The 17,286-nt window shown below is 44.2% G+C and overlaps 1 protein-coding gene across 5 annotated transcripts in view; it reads right to left on the reverse strand.

The window, feature by feature from the left end:
- Positions 1-17,286, reverse strand: part of Tnrc6a (trinucleotide repeat containing adaptor 6A) — a 167,758-nt gene that overhangs the window by 80,133 nt on the left and 70,339 nt on the right. For 2 of the 5 annotated variants that reach the window (XM_087908483.1, XM_087908485.1), the window contains exon 1: positions 72-229. The exons of the other annotated variants lie outside the window; for them this stretch is intronic. In XM_087908483.1, the coding sequence (XP_087764609.1) occupies positions 72-76 (5 nt within the window). In that variant the 5' untranslated portion in view covers positions 77-229. Of the gene's footprint in view, positions 1-71; positions 230-17,286 lie in introns of those variants that run through there. 5 annotated transcript variants of the gene reach the window in all.

A 17,286-nucleotide genomic window follows, 5' to 3' on the forward strand; every position in this document is an offset into this window, starting at 1 on the left:
CGAGGGGGTCCTGCGGCGGCGCCGACGGCTGCCTCCCGACCCCGAGCGAGACTCCCCTCCGGTCCGCTCACCTCATGTGTGTAAAGTGCACGAGCGCGTGGGGCGCGGGGAACGAGGCTCGCGAGCCTCAAGCCCTCCGCAGCGCCGCGGGGACAGGCCCGAGCCGCTGCACCAGCGCCATTTTCTACACCGACCCGCTGCCGCCGCCGCCGCCGCCACCGCTGCCGCCGCAGGCCCCAGACCGGAAGTGAATGCCCTACTCGCAACCCCTTCCGGGGGCGCGGGGCCCGGGGCCCCAAGATGGAGGCCCTAGCAACTAGGCCTGCTGGATAGGGCAGACGCTTGGCAACCGCCCGACGCGGCCGGGACCTCGCCGAAGCTGTCGGGGAACTCCGAGGCTCCCCGCAAATGTCTTCGGTGCCTGGCGAGAGCAGACCGCAGCCTTTCTCGCCGAGGCCGGCTCGGGTTTGACTCCGATCCTCCCCTCCTCCTTCTTTACTGCGACACAAGTTTCCTTCCCCTCTGCCCGGCCCCTCCCTCATAGAAACACGCCTTTAAAAAAAAAAAAAAAATTCACCAAACCGCAAATTCCACCCTTGCCGCTGCCGGAGGAGCCCGCGCCGTTTTTAAATTCACCCACATCTAATTACTTTTGACCTTGAGCCAGATTATTTAACCTCTCTGCTCGCTCCTCTCCTCCTCAGGTGACTAATGCGTACCTAAGGCCGGTTGTGAGGTTTCAATACGATTTTACGCCTAAAATTTTACACACCCTTGACTCAGCAATTCCACTTTCACTCATTTCAACTCATGAAATAATCACTTAGGGTATCGCTTTTAAGTACTTCATCGTCAAGATAATAACTCACGACACTGAAAAGGGTGAAAACTGTTAACTAGCTCCTAAGTCCAGCGACGTGAGATGGCATTAAAAGCACCCAGTCACTTGCGACGCCTGAAAAGATGGGGTAGGAAATACCGGCCGGAGGACTTGGTTACAATAAAAGAATGAAAAGGCAGATTCTAGACAAGTCCACAGAAAAACATGTGAACACCTAATTGTGAATACTGTAAGATAAATACCCGTAAAGTATATAAATCTATATATAGATGCAATAAGGTACAGCAATATAAATCATGGAGATATAATTAGTACAATAATTGTAAAAAAATTACAGTGTAGGCACATACCTGAATGTAAATACAATAAGATACATACCTACTGGTAGATGAAGCAATATAATGCATTAAGTGCACATAGGTACATATATTCTTGTATATTCCATGCACACAGTGCTTCTTGTGATTGCCATATTTCTCCTCTACTTAAAACCTATTCCCTTTCGCTTTCTCAGAAAACTCACTCTGCAGATTACTTCCTTTTGCTCTTTTCTGTCCTAAATCCTCCAACTGGCTTAGACTTGCTCCACTCTCTCCCACAAAATAAGCTATGCGACTGTCTGTTCTGTTCTGAGAGAAATGTGTGCTGCAGTAAATAAATAAATTAGTGTTTTTAATTTTATGAGCCTATAAATATTTTTTTGAAAAAAATTACAAAATATAAAGTGAAGAGTACCAAGTAAATGCCAGTAAGTTTTGAGATGTGGGTCTGACTTGCTATGTAGCCTGGTTTGCCTAGAACTCTCTATGTAGGCCAGACTGGCCTCAAACTCTCAGTGGTCTGCCTGCCTTTGTCTCCTGGACACTAGTGCACTACCATAAAAACCCAGCTTCAAACTTAAGTAGGACCCATCCTGGTTAGTTTGTTAAACTGACACAAACTGGAATCACCTAGGAAGAGGAACCCCAACACTGTTTGCCTGTAGGCGGGTATATAGGCATTTTCTTGATTGATGGGTGTGGAGAGGCTCAGCTCACTGTGGGGAGCATCATCCCTGAGCCGCCTATCCCAGGCTGTATAGGAAAGTAAGCTACAGGCCTTTAATCACAGCATTTGGGAGGCAGAGACAGGTGGATCTCTATGAGTCTGAGGCCAGCCTGATCTACAAAGTGAGTTCCAGGACAGCCAGGGCTGTTATACAGAGAAACTCTGGAGGGAGGGAGGAAGTAGGAAAGAAAAGTAGAAAAAAAAAAAAGAAGAAGAAAAGAGGGCTGGAGAGATGGCTCAGTGGTTAAAAGCATTGCCTTGTCTTCCAAAGGTCCTGAGTACAATTCCCAGCAACCACATGGTGGTTCACAACCATCTGTAATGAGGTCTGGTGCCCTCTTCTGGTCTGCAGCATACACACAGACAGAATATTGTATACATAATAAATAAATAAATATTTTTTTAAAAAAAGAAAAGAAAGAAAGTGGGTTCCAAGCCATTGGGAGCAAGCCGTAAGCAGTATTCCTCCACGCCTCTGCCTCTGTTCCTGCCTTGAGTTCCTGCTCTGACTTCCCTGTGAGATGAACTATAAACTGTAAGCTGAAACAAACCCTCTCCTCCCCAAGTTGCTTGTCATTGTGGTGTCCATCACAGTAATAGAAGGCAAACTAAGACAGGGTCTTTCCTCTATTTATTTGCTTTTCTTTCTGTTCAGTTCCTGTGGTTGTTTAACACGAATTTTCTTCAATCTCTCATCCCTGCCTTACTGAGAAGGCTAAATGACTAGACTACTAATTCACAAATTATGTATTTGGAAGGCAAGAATTAAGTTTTCCTCTTTATCAAAAACCAAAATGGAGACTGCAGAAGCAGCTCAATAGTGAAGAGCACTTGGTACTCTTCCAGAGGACCCGAGTTCAGTTCCCAACACCCACATAGTCGTTCACAACTGTCTGTAACTCCGCTTCCAGTATATCCAGTCCTCTTCTGGCCTCTTCAGGCATCAGGCACACGTGTGGTGTACACACGTATACACAAGGGAAACATTCATATATACAAATTTTTCTTTGCAATGCTCAGCATAGCAGAAATGTATGCTAAGTAGCACTATACCACTGAGTTACATCCCCCAACCAATATTTCTAAATTGAGAAAGTCTTCACAGTAATAAATAGAAAGAAGTTAAAAACATGAACATGGATAAGCTTTCCTGGAAAAAGTGTATTTACATCATTTAATTAAAATTTCTTCCGTATTTAATGTGCTATCCCCAAACTGTTCTAAGTACTTTAAAATACTAATTAGTCACTAATTGTCTTTGCACAGCCCAATGAGGTGGGAGTATTATGCCCCTTTTACCAGCAGGCGTGATTAATTTTCCCAAAATCACATAAGTAATAAGTGATTAAGATTTTTTTTGGGGGGGTGGGTTTCGAGACAGGGTTTCTCTGTAGCTTTAGAGCTCTTTTAGACCAGGCTGGCCTTGAACTCACAGAGATCCGCCTGCCTCTGCCTCCCGAGTGCTGTAATTAAAGGTGTGTGCCAACACTGCCCGGTTGTGATTGAGATTGTGTGTGTGTGTGTGTGTGTGTGTGTGTGTGTGTGTGTGTTTTATATACATGGATATAGTCAACCACGTTGGTGGTGCCAAATTTTTGTTGGAATGCTGCTCATTTGTTCCCGGACGCTTAGACCCGAAATAATCACTCAGAAACTATATTATTTATAATACTGTTTGGCCAATAACTTAAGCATATTGATAGCTAGCTCTTATATCCTAAACTAACCCATCTCCATTAATCTGTGCATCACCATGAAGTTGTGGCCTACCGGCAAAGTTTTTAGCAAGCTCCAGCAGAGATGTCTGTCTCTAGTGGAGGCTACATGGCTTCTCCCTGACTCTGCCTACTCTCTCTATACATCTCTTTCAGCCTGTCTTTACTCTGTTAATACACTGGCTGAAAGCAGCTCCTTTATTAACCAATGGCATTAAAACATATTCACAGCATACATCAACTCCCACATCATATATATGTATATATGTGTGTGTGTGTGTGTGTGTATGTGTGTGTGTGTGTGTGTAGTCTGACTCCAAAGGCCCCTCCTAACCACTAAATTGCAGATCTCAAGAGCATTAGACCTAACATATTTTTATGATGATACTTTATAACTATAACATTTTACCACCCCAAAATGATGATCACAGATCAGATAATATAATCTACTATATATAATCAATCAACAAAATACAATCATTTTAGACATAGAATAACTGAAAGGAAATCAATGTCACTCGGTCTGTAAATGCTCTGAAGACTCCATGGAGGAACTGTGCCCCACACAGAGACTGACATAGCAGAGTCTTGTCAATTACACCTCAAAGACTGAAATTACACTGCACACACCATAGCTCTAGAACAGACAAGCTCTGAGCAAACAGAAAATAAATTCTCTTATATAGTCCAGTTTTGCTTTTGTGTTTAGATAGGTTCTCACTATGTATGTGAACTCACTATACAGGCAAGGTTGGCCTCCAGCTCACCAAGATCCCTCTGACTCTGCTTCCTGAGTGCGGACATTAAAGGTATATGCCACCACACCTGGCTTTCTTATGAACTTTAAATCACCTCTGAAGTATTTATAATACCCAGTACAAAGTGAATATCCACAAAGAGTTACTAAACTGTATTACTAAAGAAATAATAGCGGAAGTCTGTGGGTACCCAGCACTGATGCAATGTTGTCATAAGTGCTTTCTATGTGCAGCTGATTGAAGCTGAAGATGTGGACCCCAGCTCTACACTTCATTAGTGAACATTCCTATGATACCATAAAAGAGCCAAGGAATGCACCCTGAGGAAGCCTGATACTCCAGTGATGAAATTATCAAGATGGGAGGGGGAAACAGGGTAAGCATGTCGTAATGGAGCCCAGTGGCGGGCCAATAGTAAAAGGACCAGTCCATAAGCTGTTCCAACTAGAGACCTAAAAATTAATTTTAACACCACCAACCCCATCTTTCAATGCAACTTCAGGACATTTTATTTTGGAAATATCCTCTTCATTTTTTTCTTCCTCTCTTTTCTCACTGACACCACCCCCAGCACACCCTGAAAACTCCAGTGTCCCTTTCCCAATCCCTTTTTTTTTCTTCTTTTTTCCTCATAGTGCTATGCCTTCCACAAAACATGATTCACCCATTTAAAGGGGAAACCCTCATGTATTATGACAAATGTATTCATGTAACCACAACCACAACCAATATAAAAGGTTCTGTCACTCAAGAAAATTCCCTTGTGCCTCTTCTCAGTCCCTTTCTCCCGTCCTCGCCCATACACTGAGCACCTAAAAACTACTTCTAGGGTTTACATCACCACAAATCGGTACTCTCATTCTGGAAGCTCATATAATGGAGTCATGCCATATATACCCTTTCCTGTCTGACTTCTCTACTTGAACAAATCTAAAATTCATTTATATGCTCTGTGTACCAAATTTGTTTCTTTTTTGTGGGTAATATTCCATTGAATAGATATACCACAACTTGCTTGCCAATCCTCCTATTGATCAGTTACTGCTTTTAGTTAGGGACTATTACTATTACGCAGTGAACATCTGTGGAACAATTTCATCTGAATTCAAATATTCCCTCCTGGAGGGAGAAAGGAAACTCCTCACAAGTTTGGGAAAAGCTGAAACGGATCAAGTTCACAAAGTTCCCCTCCAAGGTTCTATCAGCAATGAGCAATTGCCGGAGAGAAAAGATTCTAACCAAAGGAGTTTGATGTGGTCATTCTGGGAGCTTCCAGGTGTAGCTTTCCTGAGTGGTTGTCCAGGCTTAGGTGAGCTGCTCAGTGATGCAGTGGCCTTTGCATTACCCCTGCTCCTGTACCTCCTCACCCATATCCCTGTAAGGGACCCAGTAAACCCCTTGTTTCATTAAAGCTGGCCTTTGGTGGCACTATGACTCTGGTCTGTGGTAGATGCCCCATCTGGGATGAGTAGGCATTATTCTGCATCTCCCCAGGAAACATTGGCACAACAATGGACATGTCTTCATTTCTCTCAACTATACCTAGTGCTATAGTTTGAGTTACAAATGCCTTCGAAAGACCATGTGGTAAAGACTTTCCCCCAGCACGGCACCACTGGGAGGTGGTGGAGTCTTTCTGTGCCTAATGAGAGCTTCTCAAGTCTTTGTGGGTATTTCCTTGACAGGGATAGTGGGAACCCCTGTTCCTTTCCTCTTGGCCTTCTCAGCCACAAGGTATTTCTGCTCTGCCTTGTGCTTCTTCAGTAGTATACTCTGGACCACAAGCTCATAAGCAATGGGATCAACTGATCATGGGCTGAACGCTCCAAAATGGTGAGCTGGAAAAAAAATACACAAACAACAGCAAAAAAACCTTTTCTTGTTCTCATGGTAGATCGTCTCAGGTATTTGTTATAGTAAGAAGAGAGCTGACTAGCATACCTCTAGAACAGAATTGCTGCATCCCAGAATACATGCATATTTAACTGAATGAGAAGCAGCAGAATGTTGTTAAAATAATCTGTGTCCATTTGCATTCCCAAGTGGGTGAAGGGTCATGATTTTGCTGTCTCCAGTAGTGCACATGCTCATTCTGCTTGCTGTGCATTGGGACAATTCCTACCCAACAGCCTGGATGTACTAACTTTAAATAAGAACACCGTCATCATCTTACAGTCCATCTTAAAATAATGCAAAGGTGCTGAGGGCTCTTGGCTCCCCATGTAATATCTTTGCCATCCCCCAACATTACCCGGAGCCATGGCCTTTCATCACCTCCTTGTTCACCTTGCTTCACGCATTCAGTCTTTCGTTTTCTAAAAGGCTCCCGTCTCCTTGCTCAAGAAAGTCTTGCCTTCTTATCTCTTCACACTCTTCACTCACTTTGGGACCAGTTGCATACTCTGAAGCTATTCTAGACTTTCCATAGCGTTAATCACATTTGCAGCAAACCGTCTCTGCCATCTGTTTATTCTTTGAGTCTCCAATTCTCTGGGAAGTTTGGGAGAACAAGGCACACGTCTGCCCTGTTCCTTGAATCTCTGCATGTAGCAGAATTACATATTAGTACATATTAGGCTCTTTGTAGTTTTTGCTAATGCATGTATGCTCTTCCTACTTCCTGCTTATCTCCTCCATCGAAGTATCTATATTGCTGTCAAAGTGGTTTCCCTAGCAAGTAAATCTGATGAGCTCCCGCTGCCGCTAAATGTTCTTGAGTGGCTCGAAGGCTAAAATTTCTTGAATAGCTGCATTCTACAGAACGCCACCTGAAACCCTCACATAACATAAAGGCCTTCAAGAGCCTACCTACCCCATTTCTCAGAATCCCTACTTCGTGATCCAGTGACATTGAACTACAACCAGTTTATTGTGTCTTTCAGTAGCTCTGGGACTGGAACATGCTGTTCTGTGTGAGCGGGAGGCCTTTGCTCCCCATCGTGTCTACCTCGCAAATTCCACTTCAAAGCTGAGTTCAAATGCTGTCTCCTTTGCAAGCATTCCCCGAGATTCTCTGATTCTCATCAAAATGCAGACATGAGTCAAGTGCAACTAGTAAATTGGCATCGGTCTAGTTCCCTGCTATTGAAGTGGGAGCCCCGTTCTCCGTAAAGAACTGGAGCATTCAGGATTGGAATCTCACGTGTTTTCATGGGACAACTTATTTTATCTTATTTAAACTTATTTACCTGACATGTCAGGTCCCAGAGAGTAGAGGATGTCCATTGTATTTGCTGTATTGCCAGTACCTAACTAAGTGCTTGGGAGGCCCAAACGTTTAACTGAAGGTATTTTTAGAACAAAGAAGAACAAATGTCACCTCTCCTTCTCTAGCATTTCCTTAATGGTGTCAAGAAGCATCATCCTTCTGCCAGGCAACCGTCTGTCACCATCAGGACTACTGGCAGGAATAGGGTTCCTCTAGACTCCCCAATGGTCTCTTCAACTGCTATTTTGATTGATGTTACAAATGCCAACAGCAACCTTTCAATAGTTCTATGGATTGCCACCAGACCCACCAGGCACCTTCGTGGCTTTAGTGAGGATCAAACGGGTACCTCTTCTTTTGAGGAGGTCCCTCAGACAGTTACAGCCAAAGCAATAGTGTTGTTCCCTCCTTCCTCTGATAACGTCCCTTGTCTTGACATCCAGGCTACCCTCCTCCACTTCCACTCTACAGCTTTTAGCAAAGAAATGCTGCTTGAAGTATTTTACATTAGTGATGCTTATGCCTCCTGACCAAGTTCAGGATAATTTGAACTCTAACATGCATTATGATAGTAAAGAATTACAGCAACATAATAGGAAATTAAACGTCTATAAATAGACAAATATATTCATAAAATCAATCCATTCATTCAAAGTCTGATGATTTCACCAAATGGATTGACTAGGATGATATTTCCCCTCACCCCCCACCCTCCAAAAAAAACAAGTAAAAAAATGCTAGACAAATTATGAGACGATGGCTTTAAAAACGGCAGACATCAAGCAATGGAGACAGTGATCTAAGAGAGATGGGAAACAAATGACACACATGTTCCAGTGGTTTTCCTGATTCTAGAAATAGCAACAAGATGGCACCTGGAAAAGCAGAAAGCAACCCTCGCCAAACAGTCAGTCATCTTGATCTTGAACTTCCCAAGCCCCAGAACTGTGAAAAACAAAACTGTGCCTTTTATACAAAGTTTAAAAAAAATGAATCAATCAATCAATTAAACCCAACCAAGGCATAGAAACTGTGAATTCTGCATAGAAGGGTGGGGTGTGTATCAGCAAAGAGGTGGGCTGCTGACATACACACCATGGAGGAATTTCAGGGTTATCATAGTGACAGAATCCAGGCCACAGGGGACGGGAGAGGGAAGGGGGGGCGACAAAGACCGGATGGTTCAACGTACAAAGTTTCAGAAAACATAAATTATTCTGTGGTGACAGAAAAGCCGTCAGTGGTTGCCTGCAGATTGGAAGAGTATGGGAAAGGATGAGAAGTAAGGATGACAGGAAAGAAAAAGGGGAAATGTTGGGAGATGACAGATAGGTTTGCTAGCGTGATTGTGGGGATGTTTTCACAGCTGTAGACATATGTCAAAACTCATCAAATGATGCACTTTAAATATGTGAATCAATAAAGCTGTTTCAAAAAGTCTCTTATGAGAAACAGGGTGTTTACATAATTTTAAAATACCTCCCACAAATTGCTTATGAACTAAAAGGAGGGAAAAAAAAGAAACCATCTCAGGGAAGTGATCCAAGTTAGCATCACCGGAGCCAACACACAGGAGTCCAACATCCTTAAGAGAAGTGTAGCATTACTCCCTTCTTCTTCTTCTTCTTCTTCTTCTTCTTCTTTTTCTTCTTCTTCTTCTTCTTCTTCTTCTTCTTCTTCTTCTTCTTCTTCTTCTTCTTCTTCTTCTTCTTCTTTTCTCCTTCTCCTTCTCCTTCTTTGTTTGTTTTTGTTTTTCGAGACAGGGTTTCTCTGTAGCTTTGGAGCCTGTCCTGGAACTAGCTCTTGTAGACCAGGCTGGTCTCAAACTGAGAGAGATCCTCCTGCTTCTGCCTCCTAAGTGCTGGGATTAAAGGTGTGTGCCACCACTGCCTGGCACTCTTGTGTCTTCCAAGATGTACAACTTGAATCTGATCGTGAAGAACTCACACAAATTAAACTTTCCAAGAGCAAGTTGGTGGTTTTTAGGGTGCCAAGATTGAATAGTAAGAGAAGATGAAGGAACTGTTGCTGACTGAAGACCAAATCCAGGCCTAGTAAAACAGGCCTGAGATCCCAACTACTTGGTAGATTGCTACAGAGGAGGATTGAATAGTCAAGGCCAGTGTGGGAAATTTAGGAATTTTTTTTAAGGTTGGGGGGTGTAGTTCAGTGGTAGAGCATTTGCCTAACCTGAATAAGCCCTTGGTTTCTATCCCCAGTCAAGGAAGGAGAAGGAAGGAGAAAGGAAATATTAAAAAGCAATGTTTGATTGTAAACGGGGTCCTCTCTGTGAACGCAATCCAGAGGCTAAAAGAGGTGTGAGGCTTGGATGGTGTCCATGTTAATTTCTTGACTTTGGTGGTTGTCATGAGACTAACTAGAACTTCCCAGCTTTCAGGAAATAAGATGTGACTCTATCCCAAAGCAATGAGGCAGGCATTTGGATGTATTTTGAGATGGTCAGCCATTTATTTTTCCTTTGATTCAGGGAGAAAGAGCTCTTTAGGGTACTTCAAACTTTTCTGTTAGTTTGCAATTATTCTAAAATTCCTTTTGCTTACACATTTGTTGAAATATTTAAAGCATTGGTGGCATAGACTCAGAAATAGACTATTTGGTCAAGCATAGTGAAGGGATTGTACCGGCTCAGATCCTTGTAGGCCACTAGAAACACACCCATGTTCTTTCCCATCGTGGAGAATGTTTGTCAATCCATTCCCTTACCTTAATTAGCTTGGTTATCAGTCTCTCCTTTTCTTTCCTTCTTTCCTACCTTCCTTCCTTCCTTCCTTCCTTCCTTCCTTCCTTCCTTCCTTCCTTCCTGTGTGCAGGCTGATATCAGAATGTCTGCCTCAGTTGCGTCTCCACCCTAGTTTTTGAGGCAGGGTCTCTCACTAAACGTGGCACTTTCTGTTTGGAGTAGTATGGCTGGGCTGTACCCCTTGTGAGCTACCTGTTTCTATTCCCCAATGTTAGGGTTACAGTTTGCTCTGCCACAACCAGATTTTACATGGGTTCTGGGGATCCAAACTCAGGTCTTCACGGCTTCACAGCAAACTCTTCATTAAATGGATATTGTGTGTGTCTACTTATAAATAATCCAAATTTCTCTATGAGCAGTTCCTATTCTTTATAATTCCGAGAGCTCTTTGTGTATTAAAGCAGTTGCCTCTTTGTTTATGGTATGGTCTGTAAATTTTGTTTTTAAGTACACTTTAAAAAATTTTTCAACTTCTTAAATGATTGTCCTGGGGACCGAACCCGAGATATTGGGCATGCTATGGACAACTCTGCCACTGAACTACACACAGCCAATGCTTTTAACTTGGTCTCAGATACTTTACTGTTCTGTAGTCATTTTAAGTTTATGCATTAATTTTTGCTTTTTTGTGTGTGTGTGTGACTTTTGAGATCTTACTTTTAAAGTTGTCCCCCAATTCTAAATGGTAGGGACACCCACCCCTAGTGTTTTCTTTTTGTTCTGGTGGCCATTACTTGCGTTTCACCTTATTTTCTACCAGTCTTATAGTTCAGATCGTTAGTGTTCCCTCAAAGATAATTCCCCAGGTTGGTACCACTCAGTTGTGGAAACTTTCTTTAAAAGGCATAAACACACTTCCTTTATTTTTAATTCTATGTATTTGCATGTGGCTGTGTATGAGTGAGTATGTGTGTGGGGGTATAAGTGCCCACGGAGGGCAGAAGAGGCCATCAGATTCCCTAGAGCTGGAGTTACAGGTGGTTTTGAGCTGCTGGACACTGGGGCTTAGAGCTGAGCTCTGTCTACCGCAGGAGCAGTGCACACTCTTAACTGCTGAACTATCTTTCTAGTCCTAGGAATGGAAACTTTAAGAAGCGAGACTTCATGGGAGGCCGGCGGGTCATTGGGGTGTGTCCTCGAGGAGAGTATGGGCTCCTTGTTCTTCCTTCTTTCTCTTAAATTTTTTTGTATATGTATGTGTAAGCATGTGTGTGTGTGGGTATCCAAGAATACATGCATGTATGAGAAAACCCAGCAGGATGGTAGTGACGCACACCTTTAATCCCAGCACTTGGGAGGCCAAGGCAGGAGGATCTCTGTGAGTTCGAGGCCAGCCTGGTCAACAAAGCCAGTTCCAGGACTTGGAAAGAATAAAAACAGAGTTCTTTACCAAATTTATTTGGTTCCATCTATATTGGAACCACAGCTAGATTCTTTGTGAAAATTAACGAGTCGATCTTAACTTGATGGAGAAATTAGTGAATCCAGAATTGACAAAATAATCTTTTTGTTAACAAAGTTGGGGCTCAGAGTATTGCTCCATGATAGAGAACTTGATTAATGTGACAATACTCATTATTGAGTTCCACACCACACACACTCTCTCCTCTCTCTGAATCTCTCTGGCTCTCTGAGTCTCTCTCTCTCTCTTCTCCTGCCCCTATCTCCCTCTCTCCCTCCCATCTCCTTCTCTCCCTCCCCTTTCCATCCCCTCCAATACACATACAGACAAAGTTGGTATTCCTGGTTACCAAGAGGGCACAATAACTAAACAGTTGGAGATTGCTATAAGGATGGTTACGCTAATCAAAGGAATGGAGACAAGGGTCCCGAAATCAATCTCACACTTGTGCTCAATTTAATTGCAATAAGAAAGTCGAAACAATTCAACGGGGAAGGAGTATTTTTTAAACAAGTAACTCTGGAGCAACTATATATTCAAAAGCAAAAGAATGAAGGCAAGCCCTACAACAAACCATGCTTTTTGTTTTCTTTGGTTATTGTTCATACCATATATTATATATAAATATTAACTCAATCTGGATTGGAGATGAAAACTATTAACTACAAAACTCCTAGAAGAAAACATAGATCTTTATAATCTTGGGCTCCTAAATCTTTATGATCCCAGGCTTGGGAATAATTCCTAGTTGTGACACTACAAAGCACAAGCAACAGTAATGAAAAGGCAAATGGGATACCATCCAAAGTAGACAGTGGATGTATCAAAGGAAATACTAATAAGGTGAGAGCATATCACTTAAGTATGGGAGAAAATATTTGCAAATCACATTTTTAGTAAGAGACTAGCATGTGGAAAATAAGTGAGGAATCCGTATAGCACAGTAACAAACACACCCAGCTCCAAAGCTTTAAATATGCAAAGAAGCTGCATGGTATGTCTATAAGGAAGAGGTACCACATCGTCTAATGAACATCAAAAGATGGGAGGCTTAAGAGTCATCATGGGAATACAGACCAAAGCCACAGCAGAATCCCATTTTACACCACAAGGAAGGCTGTCGTGAAAAAAAGGCAATTAATAGCAAGCAATGACAAGAACAGGGGGAAATAGAATCCTCCCACCTTACCAATGGGAATGGCAGGTTTGCAAAAAACCAAGCCTGAACTTTCGCTGGACCCTACCAGTGGTAAGCGTGTGACCAAGAGAAAAGCAAGCATGTGCCAACTCAAAAACATACACGTGGATTGCACTTTTCTTCCTAGCGGTCAGGAGTACAGATCACTCAAAAGTCCATCACGCGAGGCATGCAGAGACAAACGTGCAGCAGATCTGCTCAATAAGGTTACTTGTCACAAAAGCCAGGGGACAACTGACCGGTGCCGTCATGAGGATAAAACTTGGGAACATTTCGCTAAGAAGAAAGTCAAACAAGAAAGAGCACATGCTATCACTTGATTCCACTCACACGAATTGTTCTGAACAAGCAAATCCACAGAGATGGGAAGCAAATTAATGGTTACCTAAGACTGGGGTAGGAAATTGGAAGATTACGGGGTTATAGTCGTGACAATGTTCTCAAACCGTACTTACAGTCCTATGACTATCTCATTGCAAAGCCCATGGCATTGCATGCTTTTAAATGTGTGAATTTTTAAGGTCTGTGGATTATATTTCAAACACGCTGTTGCCAGAAGTGGCAATCAAACATTGTGTCGTTGTTTAGTGGGATGCTGGGTTCCTGTGGTATGATCTGAAGGATTTAACAGAGCTATCTTGGTAAGAAGGCAGTAAGAGTGCTGACACGGAGCCAAGCGTGATGGCACAGGCTCCTGGTAGTCTCTGCACCCAGGAGCCTAAAGCAGGAGGATTTCAAGCATCGGGCAGCCTGAACTATATGTGAGACCTGGCTCAAAACAAACAAGCAAATAAATAAACAAAATGACATGCACATCCTTTCGCTGGACCATTGGAAACTCAGTGAGCAGAGGGGTAGGAGTGGGGCCATTTAGCGGACAGAAAAGATTTAAGCTGCTTACCTGCTTTATACACTGATTCTTTTGTTTTGCATGCATGTGTGTGGGCATGCACATGCCATGGTGCACATGTAGAGGTCAGAGGACACTTTTGAGAGATGGCATCTGTCTTTCTGCCACGTGGATTCCTAGCTCAGTCTCTGGTCATCAGGACTCTCGGCAGGTACCCTGGCTTCTCACTAAACCGTCACATCAGCTCGAGATTGGAGCCTCCTTGTAGAAGGGTGGGAGAGTGGGAGGAAATGGACGGATGTTGGCTGGTGATAACACAGGCAGAAGCAGTGCCATCTTCTGTAAGCTCAGACAGACGGACAGATGAAGGACAGAAGGATCTGTTTAGACACCAACTACTCAGCGCACAGCAGTTTGTTCCCTCTTGTTTGTCTCGTTAAGGAAAGAAAGTGGTAAAGGGGAGAGGAGAGAGCAGAGCCCTGGGCTTGAAGGAGAAAAGTCAGGAGAGTTGGGCAGGCTTGAGAGAGGCCCACTCGAGCCTCAGCTGCAAGTAAGCAAACGAACCGTGCAGGCCCGTGAGCAAGAGCTCAGAGCTCAGAGCAAGAACGGTCTCCGCCTGAGTCATCTGAGGCAGGCCAGACAACCTCAGATGCTTTCAGTGTTACTCACCCATTCTGGCTTTGAGCCTTTCACTCTCTGGACACCCTCCACTGGATGGACGGCCTGTTGGCATCCTTCCTCCCAGAACTGAATGTTCTTCCCTAGTGAGGGCCGACTCAAATCCACTTCCCTGGTTCTGTACCACATGCATTTATTAATAATAAATAATAATGGCTATAACACATCTCATTATTTCCTTGCATTGGGACAGTGAAAGATAAAAAAAACAAAACAAAACCAACAAACAAACAAACAAACAAAACCGCAGAGGAATCTGATAGCACCGGGGGAGTAGAGGACAGTGGTTTGTTAAGACATTACTCTGAGCATGATAGCTGTCAAACCACACACAGAGGAATAGGCTCAGGGATCCGGGTTTGGCACCCTTTGATATGAGATTTGCTGGTTTCTTATTAGTTTAAGCCAGCCAGCTAGGCAAGGGAGCAGCCACTCACCTTGAGCCTACTCACTGAGCACAGCCACAGAACACCCTCACTATCATGTTCCAGGCCCCTTGGAGCTCCAAACATCAAGAGAAAGGGGCGAAAGCAAAGAAACCCACAGGGTTGTGGCTGCCATCCAGCACTGGCATTGTATCTAGGCACAGACAACACAGGGGGTCTGGCAGCAAGGGGCAGGGTGGTATGTGAGAGGAACAACACAGTCTTTGCCTCAGATCTGGATTGAGAGCCTGCTTCAGCTGCTGGACTTCCTGGGTCACACTAGCTTCCGACTTATTCCTAAGCCACTCCGAACTTCAGTTTCCTTATCCGAAAAATGCAAGATCATAAAACCCACCCCGGAGGGCTGGCTATAAGAAACAGGGCTCTCCTGGCCACCTCCGAACTTCTGTATTTGTTAATACTCCCTCTGCAAACCCGTAGCACAGTGGCACCCTGGGCGCAGTGGAATGTCTACCAGTCACCCTTCCTGTCTCTTCCAGCATCTTTCTTCATGGAGACAGCCAGGACTAGTATCCCTGGTCTGTGTTCCCATGGATTTTCTTACTCTGCCTGCTTCCTCCTAGGACTCGTTCGTCACCGGCCCACCTGCCCCCTTGTCTGTGACGGCAGAAGAAAGCTCCTGCATGGGAGTTCCCAGTTCACGGCACCAGGTGCTCAGCAAGCGCACGCTGACGGGGTGAGGTTTAAAATCGAGCGTTGTCTAACTCTCCCTTCCCGAGCCGCACTGACTTGGAGGGGAAACAGAAACATGAACTCTTATCTGACCTGTACTCTCTCTGCCAGCTCATCGGTACTCTTAAACTCTCCCTAGAGACTGGGGCGAGCTCAAGGAAGACAGCCCAGACTCTGCAGAGACCATATGGCTGCTATAGTCTTGGCTCTGTAACTTATCAGCTCGGTAACTTGCCCTTTCTGAGCCTCGGCTTACTCATCTGTAGAATGAGTCACACGGTTGCCAAGGAGACTAAATTAGCGGCTGGCGCTTCTCACAGTGCCTGAAACATAGTAAATACTGTATAGGAATTTACTCTCTGCACACCCTTCTTCCTGGCTGCCCCCACGAGTTCCTTCTCTTTCATTATAGCTGGCGAAGGTGAGCTAATCCAATGATATTAGCTACTTTTCCCATTGCCCTGACAAAATATCCGACAGGAGTCACTCAAAGGAGGAAGGTTTATTTTGTCTCACATTTCGGGGGATATCAGTCCAGGATGTTGGGGAAAGGGAGGTGACTGGAAAGTCTGGGGCAGCTTCATCACTGTGGTGTGGAGGGGGGTTGTAGCTAGTCACAGTGGGGTGGCAGACAGGAAGCAGAGAGCTCAGACCAGAAGTGGGCTAGCCTCTAACCTTTAAAGGCCTGTCCTAGTGACAAATCTCTGCCAGATGTATCTCCTGCTCCTAACGTTTCCATGACCTCCCTAAAGAGCACCACCAGAGCAGAGCAAGTGTTCAAATACCTAGCCTGGGCACATTTTAGACTTCACCATCGAGGTTGATGCTATCACAAATGTCACTTAATCCAATCTGATGGAGTCCATACAACCTCTTTGTTATCTGATAACTGACCATCAGTCACAGTTTGCAGCCACTAAAGCCATGGGTCTTCGTGCTTTAGAATTATTTTATTTGTAGCAAAAGTTTACTATAGAGAAGGAATGCAATGAGCTATGTGTGTACACGTGTATACACATGTGTGTCTAGCAGTACACATATGTATAGAGGCCAGAAATCAGTAATGAATGCCCTCAATCATTCGCCACACTATTTTTTTGCATCAGGGATCTCTCGTGGGGCCTGGTGACTGCCAGTTTGGCTACTGTGGCTGGCTAACCAACCGCAGGGACACAGCAGTGCTGAGATTACAAATGCACCAGTTTTCACATGGGTACTGGGGTCCAAACTCAGGTCCTTATGCTTTAAGTAGTAAGCACTGATGACACCTGTAGAGCCACCCCACCCTCCAACTTCCCACCTTTTGTATTTCAATGCAACCAGGAAGTCATTGAGGAGCTTGTGTGTGCTGTTTGGGATCTGGGGCTGGGCCCAAAGCTGCCTCTCAGTCTAGATCCCAGGAGCTGCTGCTGCGGGCCCACGGACCACCACGCTTCACCTTATGAGATCCTAAACTATGAGGGTTCCTCTTTCTCACAAATCTGAGTCATGAGGCAAAGAGAGAAGAAGCAAGGAGAGCAACAAAGGATCCAAAGAAGGTTAGTAAGAGGAAATGCAGGGCTGGCAAGATGGCTCCCAGAGATAAAGCGCTGGCCACCCAAGCCTGGTGACCTGAGTTCTATCCACAGAAAGATGTGGGAAGGAAGGAGAGAACCGACTCCTAAAAGTAGAACTTTGACTTCTGCGCACACGCAATGGCATAAGCACACC

This window comes from Myodes glareolus, chromosome 7 (assembly GCF_982192425.1).
Source record: "Myodes glareolus chromosome 7, mMyoGla1.1, whole genome shotgun sequence".
Lineage (NCBI taxonomy): Eukaryota > Metazoa > Chordata > Mammalia > Rodentia > Cricetidae > Myodes > Myodes glareolus.